The following is a 17,298-nucleotide window of genomic DNA, read 5'->3' on the forward strand; positions in this document are numbered from 1 at the left end:
ATAACCAAGTGGGTCTTGGCCTGTTATAGGATCAGATTCCATTCCTTCCTATCATTCGCCTTGGTTTTCCAATTTCGTACTTTAAACACTCGTAAGTCATCTTCCATTGGTCTTTAAATCGTGCTCTGGGTCTGCCTCTTCTCCTCACTTCATCCGGCCTTTGGTTATAAATGTGTTTCTACGGCTCCATCTCGTTCATTCTCTGTAAGTGGCCTTGTGGCCTAGCCCACAAATCATAGCCACCGCAGCCTGTTGATTTTGATAGACCTACTAATACTCAAAATTATAGCGCCTACGCCATAATACGTTTCCTGTATGCCTTTATAAATATTTATGAGGATTTTTTGTTCAGAACACAGAACATCCTAAACGTTCTTCATCGCTTTTTGTCATCGTCCACGTTTCTGACGCGAGTGAGGACGGGTTTGATGAGTTCTGTGTATTTATCAATATTTTCGTTTTTTTTTTGTAACTATGTTTTAATATAATATACATTTGTTTTTGAAGAAATCGTTTTGGAAATTACTTTTTCGCAAAATTCAAAATTTCATTATGTTAAACTTAAGAAAAGCAAATTCGACGCCTATGAGATATCGGGTAAAATTAAAAGCCATCTAGCGGACACCGGGCACCTCCAATTTTTTTACCTTTATCCGTATCTCTTTTTGTTATTTATATGGTATTGTTTTTTGCGAATAATGAGTCACTCTTGGCCTTGCTGTCACCGCTGAACTTACTGGTTTTGTTGAATGATACTTCATTTAGTACTAAAATAAAAGAATTGTTTTTGTGAACATTTGTTCTAAGGGAAATATTAGGTGTGTAATGGCCGATCCACGCATTCGTACCATTAAGATTAAAACTGGAGTTGTAAGAAGATTAGCAAAAGAAAAAACTGTTTATGAACGTGAGGTAGAGGCACAAAAAGTTCGTATCGAGAAATATAAAGCTGAGGGTAAGAATTTTTGTGATAAAATTAGATTTCAATATCAAAAGTATATTGTAAACATAACCTATTGGTAAAACTGTAATTGGTAATACATTTAAGGAATTAATAATTACCATATATTTTATCACCTTTTTTGTGTTTTAAGATGAAATTAATCCAATTTAAAGTATTTACATTTTAAACATGACTAGTCACTTTTAAATACGATTGCTATTAATATTAACAGTAATCCTTTTGGTTTTAGGAAAAGATGAATATGACCTCAGAAAGCAAGAGGAAGTTTTAAATGAAAGTTTGATGATGGTTCCTGATTGTCAAAGAAGACTAGCTGTAGCTTTTGAGGATTTAAAGAACATTTTGGAAACAGAAAAAGATTTACAAGAATCTGAAGATTACTTAGCTGCACAAAAAGTTTTGGATGAGGCAAAAGCACAATTGCCCAAATCAGCTGAAGTGCATATGTGTTAAAAGTTACAAATATCTATTTTTTATGTAGTTCTAGTTATTAAAGACTTAATTTTCATAATGAATTTTTTAAAATATCAGAACATTTCTAACCGTAATGTTAATATTGAAGTGCCTGTTGCTACAGATCCAAGGACTAATATTTTACAGAGTCTCTATAGTCAGTCTAATGATGAGTTATGGATAGAGTCGTGGTTGCAGCAAAATAACGTATATCATCCAATTCCAAAAATTAAAATTAATAAAGGTAAGTGATAAGGTTTTGGCAGGTTATATATAATAAATAATGAACATGTACTAATTAAAAGTTGCTCTAAATCATCAAGCCACTTAAATGTCAACTTTACTACACCAGTGCTAAATAAGAGTAAGTGCTGGATTTTAAACAAAGCTTTATTGACTAAGTAAATAACACCTACATTAAGGAAATATAATTCACAACAAACTTCCAATCTGTCTAGCTAAAGTGGAACATTATGGATAACAAATCAATTAACAGAGGCAGGTCTACCTTAAAGATTGGATGGTGTATGGGAGAATAAGTATATAGTAGCTTTGCTTAACTTTAGTGGGAATTGCTATAAATAATAAGTAAGTGGGGGATCATAATATAAAAACAGTTTCATTTCCATAACAATGGAGTACACAATTGATAATATAGAAATTCTACTCAGTATCATATTGGAGAGCTGAAAGATAATAAATTAAATAAATTATCCATATTGCATTATCATATTTATAAGCAAGAGCAATAATTGGTAAATGGTGTTTCAGAAATGTTACTGCTATGTTGTCAAATTGTAAGCTGCTAATATTTCAGTAATGTCACTTCAGTTATAAATTAAAATGATATATTTTGAAAATAATTAAGATTATCTAGAATATTTATTGAGTTATAGGGTTATTGAGAAAGAAAATATTTTCTTGTGCTATAAGGGTATAAATAATTAACAAATAATCTTAATGAGATCTAATATTTTTTGGAGTTTTTTATCAAAATGGATATCACTTGAACCTTATCACTTATTGAATAATCAACAGAGATGTGTAAAAATTGTAACAATTGATAAATAATGGGGATTTACTTGCATATTTCGAATTCTGTGATAGGTTGTTAAAATACTGTAGAATAATACAAAAAAATCACTGCAACTCAAATACCAACCATCCCTTTAGTAACTCTCATCCTCTTTCAATAAACTCTTGTGTAGTCATGCCTAATTTTGGGTGTGTAGGTTATTCCTTTTGTATATATCTGTTGTGTGTATTGTTAAGTCTACACAGATATAGGTAACATAAAGTTTATTTTACTAATAAATTAAATATTACAAAATTAGAGTCGAAAATCAGGAGAATAAAGCAGGTTTTGGATTACTGTGACCTAGTTTTTGATCTTGACAGTAAACAAGTTGTGTACCATCACATTGTGATGGAGGATCTCTTTCCATATTTCTTGCCCCTGTGAATTTGTTCTTGGAGTCTTTATGAAATCTTCAAATAGGAATATTGATGTCTAACCTTGCATACAAGAGATAGAAAAGAAGTTTGAAGACTTTGAAGAGTTTGAATGTCGAAAACTTGTTAAAGAAATCAGAAGAAAAATCTGGTATGCAAAAGAAAAATGATACAGCAGCAAATGTCTTGAAATGGAAGAACTGTAGAAAAAGGATGACACATTTAATATTTACAAAAAGGTGCAAGAAATAACTTAAACAAGGAAATATGTCAATGAACAAGACAAACTAAAGAGGTGGGGGAAATAAATTAAGGAAATGTTTGATGATGAAAGAACAGAAATTCAAATGGAACATATATCAACTGGTCCAAACATAACCTTTGATGATATGGAAAGAGCTATAAAGTAACAAATAATGCGAAAGCAACAGGATCAGATGAAATTCACAGCGAAATAATCAAACTACTCGATGATAAAGGTAAATATTCTCTCCTAAACCTGTTCAATAAGATATATGAAATAAGGCATAGACCAACAGAGTGGCTACTGTCAACATTTGTAATGATACTAAAAAAATAAAAGCTAGCGATCATTGTATCATCAGTGTTACAAGCCATGTACTGAAAATTTATTTAATAATACTGTAGAATTTACAAAAAAATAGAAGTAAAGAACCTTGGAACTAGAGAACCATTATTCAGTTTGCAAGTCTTGTTTTAAAGATGTAGAGATATAGAACAACCAGTATATAATTATGTGGCCCATTGAAACATGAGTTGGTCAGAACACTAAGAAAGCAGTAGAGATACGACTTGAAGTGAGGCAAGGGTGTATTTTATCACCTCTACTTTTTAATTTCTACTCCAAATTTATCTTCAAAGAAGCCTTAGATGAAGAGGCTGGCATTAAAATCAACAAAATTAATGTCAACAATCTCAGATATGCAGATGACATGGTAGTGATTGGTTCCAATGAAAAAGAGTTGCAATATGGGCTAAAAATTCTATGATGAAACTCGAGGTTGTCAGTAAAACTGAGTTACAAACAATGAACATCAGAGCGTGTGGAATAAAGTTAGAAAGAGTCAACAATATCACCTATTTGGGTGCCACAATTACTGGGATATCAACAAAGAAATAACAATATGTATTGAAAAAGTCACAGAGGCCTTCTATAAACTAAAGAAAATTCTTATTAATAGAAATATTACATCAAACCTTAAAATCAGATTAATATGTTATATATTTTCCACATTGCTACATGGCATGGAGAGCTGAACCCTTACAGTGACACTAATTAAAAAATTGGAGGCCATTGAGATGTGGATCTTCCTATGAATATTATGGATACGTTGAGTTGATCGAATAAGAAATGAAATAGTTTTACACTGAATAAAAAAGAGCACAGAAATAACAAAAATAATAAAAAATTGAAAATTACAATATTTCAGCCATGTAATGGGACATTCAGAGGGGTATAAACTTCTACACCTCATAATACAGGGTAAGATCACCGGAAGAAGAGACCTAGACTGAAGAAAAACATCGTGGCTCCGAAATCACTTTTCTGAGAGTGGTATCAAGTGACATCTGCTAATCTGTTAGGAGGTGTCATAAATAAAGTTATTATTGCCAATATGATTGCCAACATTTGATAATCGGATAGGTTACTGAAAGAAGAAGAGTCTAATCTTGTAGTAACCATTCCTTGTGAACTACTTATCATTCAGTATCTAATAATATATTGTATAGTGTGTATGAAATAATATTTTCTATTTTCTCATTGAAAAATATATGAATCCTTCATGCAGAACAATAATTACAAAAGAGGTTCACATTTATTTATATAAATGATTCATAATATTATTATGTCATTATGATGAATTAGCTTTATACATTTTAAGTGCATAATGCCATTTAAATTTTGTTTGATGTTGAATCATGTATTATTACAATACAATCAAGATTTATATGATTAGGAAAATAATAATTTATTGGGCCAGGATTCGAAACAACTTCTGCTAAAACATTTCGACAGTGAAGTGAATGTGAATCGACCACTTGCCCTGCTTGGCTATCTGACTGACTGAAAAATTAAATATAACCTGCCCATAAAAATGCATCTTAAAAAAATATTACTTTGTTATAAATTAAAATAAAAGTTATGCAAGTTTCCGATTTTATGAATTTGAGAATCATAATTTGCTTTTAGTTAACTCATATGCTCAATTGAGTTCTTGATTGTATATAAAGTCAGTTTGAGGCAACGCGACAGTCCTTAGTACCTTTTTCTAACACACGACTACTTTTCATAGTTGTTTGAAAGTGTTCCTGCATATTGTTCAGAGGCTATTTTTTGTGACATCTTAAAATGTACTATTTTATGTGAATCGACCACTTGCCCTGCTTGGCTATCTGACTGACTGAAAAATTAAATATAACCTGCTCATAAAAATGCATCTTAAAAAAAATATTACTTTGTTATAAATTAAAATAAAAGTTATGCAAGTTTCCGATTTTATAAATTTGAGAATCATAATTTGCTTTTAGTTAACTCATATGCTCAATTGAGTTCTTGATTGTATATAAAGTCAGTTTGAGGCAACCTGACAGTCCTTAGTACCTTTTTCTAACACACGACTACTTTTCATAGTTGTTTGAAAGTGTTCCTGCATATTGTTCAGCGGCTATTTTTTGTGACATCTTAAAATGTACTATTTTTGTTAAGAATAAACTTAATTATAAAGTAAAATTGTGGCAACAAAATATTCCTAACAAAAATAGTAAATTGTTTCTGCATGTTAGTCATGGGAAATACAGATATTTTTAAAGATCTGTATTTACAGGTCTAGATCACATGTCATAAGAGACCTGAGTTAGTAATACTTGAGAATACCTGTCAGAAAAAATAATATCTTGCTTTGTTTTTAAAAAATGCAAAGTGGAATTCACATTAAAAAAAGTCTATTCCATATAACTGTTTACCTAAAAAGAGTTCATATTTATTAATATAAATGATTCATAACCACTTAAGAATATGGAATTAGTGTGAGGAATTATTTTTATCTATTATTATTGAATAATTCAATTTAAATTCTGTTTGTTATTGAATCATTTTGTATTTGATAATAAAATATTATGATAGTACAATCAAGATTGATATGATTAGAAAAATAACTGTGGCATCTTAAATAGTTTGCATTAAATTTTTCCCATCACATTCAAAATTAAATATGTTGCCGAGCATAAAATTGGGGTCACCCAATTTAAATTTATTTTAGATATTATTCTTTATTTTCGGTTGTAACATAGTTTACTAACAAATTGCTTAAAGAAAACAGTGTTTTTATCCAAAGTTTATTGAAAGTAATGAAAATGAGCAATTTTTCTTTGATATACTAAATATCAAAAAGGGACAATTTTAATTTGATTTGCTTTTTGTTGAAACAAAAGATATATAAAGAACTTTAGTAGCGAGTATTATCTCTTCTGGTAGTGATAACAGCTCGCAAATGACGAAGCATGCTTTGGATCACATTCTGTGCCGTGAATTATCACGCATAATGTTGCGTCGTGTCCAAGAATAACCATAAATGATAAAGCATGGACTTCTAGAATCTGTGTCAGACGATATGCACTAGAAACAACAAAGCGGTCATCTCTAGCTGTTATAATTCTGCCTCAACCTGAACCAGGTCTTCCAGTAAGCAGACCAGTCTTTTCGTACCGTCTCCATACTCGTTGCGCACTCAAGAGACTTACACCAACGTTTCTTTCAGTTTCGCGCTGACCGTAGTCATATTCTAACGCCGCCACAACAGAACTTATGCTCATTGCAATGCACTGACAGTGACAACACTACACAAATTGCCGTTAAAACCAAAGAAACAAAAATTATGCTGATAATGCTTTTTAGAAATTAGGGTAAGGAGCTCTTTTTATAAGCCCTTATAAATCTGTGTATTGTATATGTTAAATGCTATGTATTTAATTGTGTTTAAACTGGATATAAATATGAAATAGTTTTTGAAATATTTAATTTTGGGTATTTATTTTATATGTTATTTTTAGCGTCAAATGTAATAGGTATCCACGAAGCGCAAAACTCACTGAAAGAATGCTTAAAATTACTCGAAAAACTTAACAAAACACATCAAGATCTAGAAAGCCAAGCAGATAAAATGCCTTCTACCGAATGGAAGCAGAAAACCGTTGAAATCGGTAGTATAAAAGATCAGTTTACAAAAATCATTTCTAAATTCGAGTCTGGAGACGCCATATTCCGTTTGAAGAAAAGCATCGATAAAAGAAAGAAAAAGAGAGCGAACCATAAGAAGAAGAAAGAATTTAGAAGGCAGCAGATGAAGGAAAAGTTTGAGGCTAGGGAAAAACTTCATAAAAGTATTGACCAATGGTTAGCTAATAAGAAAGAAGATGAGGAAAAACTTAAAATGGTAATTAAATATTTTTTATTTTCTTAGTTACGAAATCTCGTAATTTTTCTTAAGTTACTTTATATATAATATATCTTAAAAACTCTATTAGTGATGTCGTCGAACGTATAGCCAAGCTGAAATGGAATTGGGCAGGTCACATAGCGAGACTGAAAGACACAAGATGGACCAGAAGACTAATTGACTGGCGCCCACTAGAAGACAAACGCAGCAACACCAACACGCTGGATGGACGACATTAGACTAATATCCAAAAAATGGCAACAAGAAGCACAGAACCGTGAACAGTGGCGAAAACTGGGAGAGACCTATTTCCAGCAGTGGACAGAAGAGGTTGCATGATGATGATAATAATGATGAAAACCTCTTATTTATTGCACAACTTTATATGATATATTTTAAATCAAAATATGTACATTTGACATCATTAATTTTGTTTGTGAAGCATAACAAGGATTGGAGACAGTACACAGAGACACTTTATTTTGATTTATATAAACACTGTTAATTGTTTATTACGTTTTACCTTTTTTGTGTTTTTTTAGGCAGAAGATATGCAAAAGGACGCTGACTGTGTATTGTCGGAAGTAACAAAGAAAAAATCTGATGCTAGAAAACAAATGGCTCTTATTGGCTCCCTAGCAAAATTGAGGTTTATTAGACATCATATGGCCGTCCAAAGAGGCGAAAAACCTTCTTTAGAAGATCAGAACGCATTTAACATAACTGTCTGTAAGTAAACTTATAATAAAATACTTATCCTGTAGCGAAATTTACTTTATAATTTATTTATTTTCAGTAAAGTTAAAGAATATGTGGGAGTCATCTCTTCAAACATATGCCAAAGAAGAGCAAGGTCTAAAATTGATGTTGGAAAAGAATGCTACTGAAGATACGAAAACGGCAAAATTATCTAAAGAACGAAGACTGTTGGATGAATGGCATGCAGTGTTTTTTGGTCCTAAACAGTTGATACCTCAAGATAATGCTACTTACTGGGCTTTGACTGCTGCTGAAAGGGACGTGGAAACGTTTATTGCTATAAGGTATGTGTTTAGTAACTACATTTTAATATTGGTTAAATGTACTCTCGATACACAAAGAAAAACCCAAGTGAAATATTGTTATCAAAGAATTCTCTGAGATATTGAAGTTTTTCTTTAATAGTTTGCACCAGTTTGTCTGAAATACACATTTTAAACTTAAAAGAAATGTATTAAGTATCTGTCATTGTAGTTAAACCATAATTCAGGTTGTTGAAGATTACCACCTGTTACTTTCTTTCACGCGTGTATGGAAGTATCATTTGATACTGTATATTTTTGTTCTCTGTCAAATAGAATTTCTTTAAAATATATAGTAAAAACATTGTTGTCACTATAGTTCAAGATAATGTATCAACTGAAAGCCTCCAATTATTATAGAATCAATTTAAGCATATCTGCCAATTTCGCAAGTGATCAGCACCTGGGATAATCCGAAAAATGCTCGAAAGTTACTAACATAAAAACATTAAACAACCCCTCACCTCTGATTTGAACTTTCACGAGGTTATTTATTATCTATTTCAGTCTTCTTCTTAGAGTGCTGTCTCCCTAAGAAGGTTAGTAACCTATTTCATTCCAGTCACTTTATCTTGTTTCCCCCTTTGACTTATTCCTTTCACTCTCACACTGTCTGCTTCACACATACTCTCTGGCAGATATAACAGAACACTGATAAAAACTTTAACAGCGTTAATTAATTCTTAAGAGTACGACAATGGGAAAAATAATCACTGTTTTGAAAGTTTTAGTCTATATAATTGTGAGCTTATAATCTTGTTTTTTCGTTTCAGGAAAAGTTGGGATACATTCCTAGTATCTCCCACCAATGAGATGGGTTCGAAAATTCCAGTTGGTTGGGTTTTACCAGAATCAAATGAAGGTTGGGCTAAATATTTGTCAAATAATTAATCTGCGTTTAGAATTAACCCATATTAGATGTGCTTGTTTGCCTTTTTATAATTTAGTAAAAGAAATATGAGTCTCATTTTATTTGAAGATGTTTTCATTTTTTCCTTACTTGCCTTATTTAGTTCCCTTATTTAATTTCGTTATTATTTAATTCTCAAGAGTATCATCCTGCCAACTACAGAGGCTGTTTGGCTTACAAAGAGCTCCAAAGGAAACAATTTCCAAAGTTGTGGGAGAAAATACAATCTCGTCTCTTACCCAACCTCGTCAAGTTTCTCAAATACTCATCGCCCATCTGTTACATATGCAAACGCTGTGGAGAGACAAAATTTAGAATTAATGGTCCAAAGACTTATGGAGAGAATGGATAAAATGTTCACCTTCTCATAAAGATGCTATCAAAATTAAATCTATCATGCTATCAAGCATAAAATTAAAATTGGATATTGGAACGCAAATGGCCTCACAAACCATAGTGAGGAGATTAACCCATTTATAAAATTAAATAATCTTAATACCACGTTGGTCTCTGAAGTTCATATTACAAACAAGAGCCATTTTAGTCTGCCAGATTTCTGCACCTATGTCACACCACATCCAATGAGAAAAGGTCATGGCGGAACTGCGTTAATCATGATAAGTAACAAAACATCATGAAGTAAATAAAATATGTGAAAGCAATATTCAGGCAACCTCGATATCTGAAGAACTCAGCAACGATGCCAGTTGTGTATTATCCCCTGATAAAATAATTAACCAGGAACATTTTTCTAGATATTTCAATGGACTTGGTCATCACTTCATCGCAGCAGGTGACTTTAATGCAAAACGTACAAGATGAGATTCAAGATTGAAACAACATGCGGAAGAGAACTTCATAAAAGTTTAAACGACAATAATTTGACTCCAATTTCTACTGGACAACCAACCTACTGGTCTACAGATAGAAATAAAATACCCGATCTCATCGACTTTGTTATCGTAAAAGGAATTAGTAGCAACTTTTGAAATATTAAACCTTCCTTCGGGCCATTCTCCCATATTTATTGAAGTAGGTATATATAATAAATATGATGGAACATGTATATAAAATAAATATCCCACATTTTCAAATCATATACCAAACTGGAGATAATATATAAAATGCAATTAATTTAGCAGCTTGGAGAGCAATTCCAAAACTAAATCGGAGTAATAACTGGACCATATCCACATCATATAAAAAATCTTAATCAACGAAAAGAGAAAACTAAGAAAATAGTAGCAAACTTTTAGATCTCCTGAGCACAAAACTCAACTGAATAGGGCTATTCGCTTGCTTAAAAGAGAACTACATAAATACAAAGATAAAGGTAAAAATGAATTTCTTGAAAGTCTCACTGCGACGGATGACACAAATTACTCTATTTGGAGACTCCTTAAGAACCTTAAACATCATATTAAGCATGATGGTCCATTAGAAAGAAAGATAGATGCACCCTACCAGATGTCACCTCCTATAAAAATATCAAAATGAATGAAATTAAAGATTTAGTTAAAAATCTCAATATTAAAAAAGCTCCGGGGTATGATTATTCGGGAAAAATTTACATGAAAACAGATTCCGTTGTTTATGTACATATTTAATGCTATACTAATGTTAGGCTATTTTCCGTTTCAATGGAAAATGGCACAAATTATTCTAATACCGAAACCAAATAAAGATCCGCACGAACTATCATCCTATAGTCCAATCAGTTGGCTTCCCATTACCTCTAAGATATTTGAAAGGATACTCTTTTAAAGAACGAATTCAGTTCAGAAGAGAAAGATTATCAGTTTGGATTCAGGCACCAACATGGAACAATTGAGCAGGTACATATAGTTGTCAAAATAGCAAGATATGCAATTGAAAAGAAAGAATATTGCATTGCAGCCTTTTTGGATGTCTCATAAGTATTTGATAAAGTATGGCTAGAGGAGCTGCTCTCAAAAATAAAAACTAATTTTTCTCATTTTCTGTATATACTTCTGAGATATTATCTCACTAATAGATACTTCCAGGTCAGATACAATGAAGCAGTATTAAACATATCTCTAATTCTATCAGGAGTACCTCAGGGTAGTATATTGGAACAAACTTTTTGTTTATTCTATACGGCAGACATTTCCAAAAGAGTAAATATCACAATTGCTACCTATGCAGACGATACCTACTGTAATAATGGCTTCTACCTCAGTTCCCGTTACAGCGTGTCAAAAAATACCATAATACCCAAAAGAAGTGATGTTAAATACTTGGGAGTACATTTTGACAGCCGACCAAATTGGGGAAAGCACATCTGGACAAAGCAACTACAACTAGGATTAATATAGGTACAGGAAAATTATTGCACCGAGGTCGCGAAAAGCCAAAAGCCTTTCATTAACCAGAATCTCATAATTGTTAGCTTTTTATTGCCGAGAAAATTCTGTATAACATCTTTAGCAAAAGCCACGCAGAATTTTCAATTTTAATTGCAAATTCTTTCTCAAGTATAAGGGCTCGAATTTGTGGCCCTTTAGATACACATGCTTTGATCTTCTCGTGTTACAACTATAGAAAAGTGGAAAGTATGCAGAGTAAGTTTTAAGTATGGAACGAGTCAATTATCTCCGAAACGGCTTTCACGATTTTTAAAGATTTTGTTATAAGGTTCTTGTGATGCGGCTGATATTATGGTGGTATTTACATTGTTGTCAGATCTGCCGTTTTTCTGGAAATCTAATGAACTTTCTTATTTAAAATAGATCACCCAGTAGCGCACCTAGAATTTGCCTCTGGGGGGGGTTTTGGTTGGTCACCAAAATTTTTTTTATGATGTTACCTCCATTTGGAGTCCTTAAAATGTGTAAGTAACGGTGTTCGAATAGGGTCCTGGGGGAAGGGGGGTTTAACCCCCCTCGGTGCGCCACTGAGATCACCCTGTATATTTTTTGCTTTTTGAAGTCCTTAAGAAATACTGATTATTTTTAATGAAATATTCCCTATACCTAAATGTCAAAGAATTGAGCAGTCAGATATGTTGCAAAATGTATTGCAAAGTTTTAAAAATCGTATGGCTTATTGTATTGAAGTAAACGGACAAATTTTGAGAATCTGCTGTAATGGCCTTTACTGGTTTTCTAAAATTCCTAATTTTTCTACTACTGAAATATTGACATACCTCTAACACGAATTCGTTTTCAGCTGCTGTAGGTTTTCTACGCTATGATTGGGATAAATCTTTTACTGTACCAGTTTAATCAAACTCTTTACTAATTCATCGGAAGATCTGACAATAATGTAAATACCACCATAATATTGGTCGCATCACAAGAGCCTTTCACAACAAAATCTATAAAAGTCGTGCAAGCCATCTGCGAGATCATTGAGGCATTCCATACATAAAATTCACTCTGTATGTTGAAAATATTCGCTATCTTTATTCAATAGCTAGCGAACTGCTTCATACAACCAAGTTTCAGGTAAAGTGGAGATAAAACAATCTTCGTTCGACTGACGGTTGGGTCATTCACAATGTTTGGCATCGCAGCAACAAGTAATTGACATTCAGGCTTATTTTTGATCCAATGTTTTGACGTGAAAACGTCTTAAATTAGGTTGTGGCTCGGAGTCATTTAAGAAAAAGTGTAACGCCCGCTCACGTCTGTTACAGTGAGTCGCCGAACGAGAGAGAGGCCCGCCGGACCGGCGAATGCCTTGCGTCTCTCTCCCACTCAAACATGATCGGTCCGCTGCGCGCGGCACTAGAGAATTAGGCGCGTTGAATCGCTAAAGTTGAAAATCGTTGAAAGTATCGTCAGCTGTGTCTGTAGTGAAAATGTGGAGTGCTTAGATTCGTCATTTACAACAACTACAACAATAAAGGTAAATAATTGTACACTAATATTTCATTATCGTAAACTATGATTGATTGATTAATTGTTAGATTGACACAAAAGTTGAGAAACTGAGTTTATAGGTTATGTCATACTATTGACAAATGTTGATAGTGTTAAGTAAATTATTAGTTTAAATCACTCTGCAATCAATCGTAATTCAGTCGATTGAGAAGAAACAGCGCGTATTGCTAGTCAAACATTTAAAATAACAAATTATAACTTCTAACCTGTCAAAACAGGGCGACCAAACAAACGAACTAAACCGACCAATCACCACGCGCGGAGTTAGAATTTAACTGTGTTTAGCAAGAATTTCAAATTCCAATTTTAGTAAATGTTTTAATTTTCAACTTTACCATTTACATTTACAAATTTTAATTAATTTCAAATTTATTTAGCAAAAATTTGAACCTTCGATCTGAATAAGTGTTTTGATTTTCAAATTGATTCTTTAAAATTAAAAATATTAAAATATATTTAATCAGAAGTGAACGTCACATAACATTATCTGTACTTATTATTATTTAATATGTAGGCAAATACATGTGACCATACTTGGTAGACACAATTGGAAATAGTAATTTTTTATAACTGAAAAAAATAAATATATAAAATACTGGTAGCAAACAATAACTTCAATGATCGATATCTCCGCAACTAATTGATATATCGAAAAAATTTTCAAATAAATTTTGTAGAAAATAATAAGATCAATAATATAATATAAAATAAATAATATATAAAATAATATATAAAAATATAATATATAAAATATAAATAATATATAAAATACCTAATAAATAGGTAATGCAATTCTTAATTTCATTCAATTTCTTGTTCCTATTGTGCAATTTAATAATATTCATATCAATAAATATTCTACCGAGAAAAAGACGTTGTCACGTAAAATCTTCGCCCGTAAAACCGACTTTACAGGCAACCGATTTTTTATCTCTACTGTCTCACATGCAGAGATCACAAATGTAAACTTTTTAAACACTCTCTACTAGATAAGAAGGAGGTTAGCCAGTTTCAAATCAATACAAATGATCCAATTGTGCTTGTAATATTGTAACAACTCAATTACTGTTTTATGTAATTATACTCCTCTTGCATACGTACTGAATGACCAAATAATATAGAGAAATCAAGCACAAGATCATTAAATACAGCTTGCTTGAACTTCTGCAGAGCTGACGACGATACACCATGAGATGTGGAAGGAGTCATCACTTGTTGAAACCTTGAAATATTGTAACTGGGATTTGTTCAGAATGGAGAATCGGTCGAACAACAGAAAGAATATTCGAATAATATATTCTGCTTTTTTTGCCTATACCCTTTATAAAAACTGGTAGTTACTGATATGATAGTTGATACAACAGATAAGTAAAATGGTCCACTCTTTCGTATGTATATGCTCGTGCTTCGTTAGATGTGAAAGTGAATTGACCATATTTTAGCTCTGTGTACCTGATTTTCTATCGTTTTTATAACATCTTTTAATTTTTTTCCTGAGAGGAATTATATACCTAATAATACAACAATCAAAATAAAAACTGGAAACAAAACAAGAAAAGAATTTCATACAAATAAGAATCTCAAACAGGGATGTATTTTTTCACCTACCCCGTTTAAAATATAAATTGAATATGGATTGATATAAATTGGCAAAAAGTGCCATGGAATGGGTATACCATTGAACAACACACAATTCGCTAATGATAAGATAATACTGACACAGGAAAAAGATTTCTTGGAGTATAGGATAGATTACGAGAGGAATACCAAAAAACAGGACGAACAATAAATCCGAATAAAACAAAAGACCTCAGTATAGATGAGACAACAGACCTAATTTTAGACAAAAATGAAAACGACAGAATATGGGAATGTGAACACCTTTGCTATATTGGAGCAAAAAGTAGGAAGCGACATGCAAAAAAAAAATAAAGAAAAAAAGAGTAATGAGTGAGTCGCGATTTCTGAGAGCAACGTGGAAACCAGCCGTGAGGAGTAAATGTGAAATACGCAGAAAACAAACTCAGAAACTAACACCAAAAATGCAATGAGCGAGGGAAATTTAGACGACGAGATGTGCTTAGATAGAACAAGATGAGGCTATGAATTTTTGATATAAACTTATACTATATACAGTGCAGGTAAAACTTTATGGTCGGTATGGTAAAATTTAACAGGATATCTAACGCAGATATAAAATCATATTTTCAGCGAACAGACAAAGATAACAATCATATTTCCCCTTGGTCTCCCCTCCATATTTCTTATTGCTGCCCATTGCCCAGATTAGTTTCGATTAGTTCTCATCTGAGATCTCTGGTTCCGATCCTAAGAAACTAGAGGTGGGTCGTTGACATTTTTATCGGAACCGTTTTTCGTAAACTGTAACTAGTTGATTGTTTATCAGTAGTTTCAAATAAACTAGTACACAAAAAACATATTGGCATAAAACATATTGAAAGAAACTAACGAAGGATATATTTATTATAACTTAAAAAATAAATTAAACAATACAAATAGTACTTACATTTACATGACACATTATTAAATCGCGAATCGTCTAAATTGACATTTAAAAACATACGTTTTTCCACTTTTCTTGTTGTTTCTTCTTTTGTTTAAAATTAAACCAGATTTTGAACATGTGTTCACAATGAACAGATTTTGTTACAATACTACAATATTTTATGAATATAGTGGTTAAGTTAGGATATACATGGCGATGGTTTTTCCACCACTGTAATGGACAGTTCCAATCACCGTTCGAAATTTTTTGTGGGTAATATCATCAGACAAATACATGTCGACTTCTTTTATATCTCTAGATACAGGTGTATGTTTAGATGAGTCATGGTCTAATAAATTCATCAAAAATACACCATGGACTTAAGTCATCTTTATCAGTTTCTTTTTCTTGTACTGGTTGATTTTCACTAGTACAATCTTCTTTTTTTTATAGAAGTAACCAGCTTCTTAACTCTTTCTTTTGTTTTTTATAACTAGGTATTCTGATTAATGAATGAGTTTCGATTTACGATTGATCTGCATTTTCGATTTCAAATCTTTATTGATAGTTCGTCAAAGGATTTATTTATTGTAAATATTCAATTATGAATTATTTTTCTTAGTCAAAATTATTGACCTAGTATAAGAATAATATTTTATTTTCAAAAAATGCGCATTTGTAGAAGATGCAGCTTTTATGGTCCACTTTCTGAATATTGCAATGATTGAAACTTCTCCTGACGCATTTCTGTCCGTTTCGACTACTTCTACTACAAGTACTGACATACTGCCACCGCGACCCAAGCGTCAAAAGGTGATGGATACTTCCATTAATAAAAATATTAGTTTAGAACAAAAGAAACAAATAGATATGGATTTAATAAACCTATGCAAAGACTCGTTTCATCCGTTTTTCATAGTTGAAGAACGAGCTTTTAAAAAGTTTGCAGGGTGGATTCCTGGATATAAACCACCAACAAGAAAAACGTGTTCATTACGTCAGGCTCATTACTTCAGGAATGTTATACCAAAACTAAGCAAATTATTAGATCACAAGTTGTTAAAGAAGTAGAAAATACCTGCATTACTACTGACCTTTGGACATATGGAGTGACTGAGTTACATCGCATTAACAGGACAATATTTAACCGAAAATTTAGAATTTAAAACGATTTTATTAGGCTGCTGCCATTTTTCTGGAAACCATAATTCAGAAAAGATCGCTTTTGAAATTAGTGAAATTATTTCACTAATTTCAAATTTCAGTTTCTAAAAAAACACATTTCAAAAAAAGTACCTTATCTTTTGAAAGGTTTTTAAAGTATCAATTACAACATAACAAATTCCCAAACGGCCAATCCAAGACGTGGAAACTAGGTAGAACTTCACCTATTACATGTTAAAAAGAATGACCGAGTTAGAAGAGGCAATCCGTTCCACTTTTGTATTAGTTAATACAGACTTAGACTTGGACCAAATCTAAATAATGAAGACTGGATTATTTGTTTTCAATTTTCCCAAATTTTACGGCCTTAAGAAATAACAAGTACAATGAGTGGCCAAAAATACTTGAAGGGTAGTTCAGTGATTG

General features: G+C 32.0%; 2 protein-coding genes across 3 annotated transcripts; both read left to right on the forward strand.

Moving 5' to 3' along the window:
- The first annotated feature begins 645 nt into the window (after window positions 1-645).
- LOC140443218 (tubulin-specific chaperone A-like) lies at window positions 646-1,475 on the forward strand. The gene is made up of 2 exons (XM_072534352.1): window positions 646-955; window positions 1,194-1,475. Exons 1-2 carry the CDS (start codon window positions 826-828, stop codon window positions 1,415-1,417), a joined length of 354 nt encoding a protein of 117 aa, XP_072390453.1. The 5' UTR covers window positions 646-825; the 3' UTR covers window positions 1,418-1,475.
- On the forward strand, window positions 1,475-9,359 carry LOC140443217 (programmed cell death protein 7-like). 2 transcript variants are annotated; one of them, XM_072534350.1, is made up of 5 exons: window positions 1,475-1,661; window positions 6,941-7,323; window positions 7,869-8,055; window positions 8,123-8,369; window positions 9,161-9,359. In XM_072534350.1, exons 1-5 carry the CDS (start codon window positions 1,475-1,477, stop codon window positions 9,276-9,278), a joined length of 1,122 nt encoding a protein of 373 aa, XP_072390451.1. In that variant the 3' UTR covers window positions 9,279-9,359. The 2 variants fall into 2 exon arrangements, with proteins under 2 accessions (XP_072390451.1, XP_072390452.1); XM_072534351.1 differs by lacking the exon at window positions 1,475-1,661 and adding an exon at window positions 6,680-6,793.
- The last annotated feature ends 7,939 nt before the right edge of the window (window positions 9,360-17,298 follow it).

The sequence above is a fragment of the Diabrotica undecimpunctata genome, chromosome 6, assembly GCF_040954645.1.
Source record: "Diabrotica undecimpunctata isolate CICGRU chromosome 6, icDiaUnde3, whole genome shotgun sequence".
Classification (NCBI taxonomy): Eukaryota; Metazoa; Arthropoda; class Insecta; order Coleoptera; family Chrysomelidae; genus Diabrotica; species Diabrotica undecimpunctata.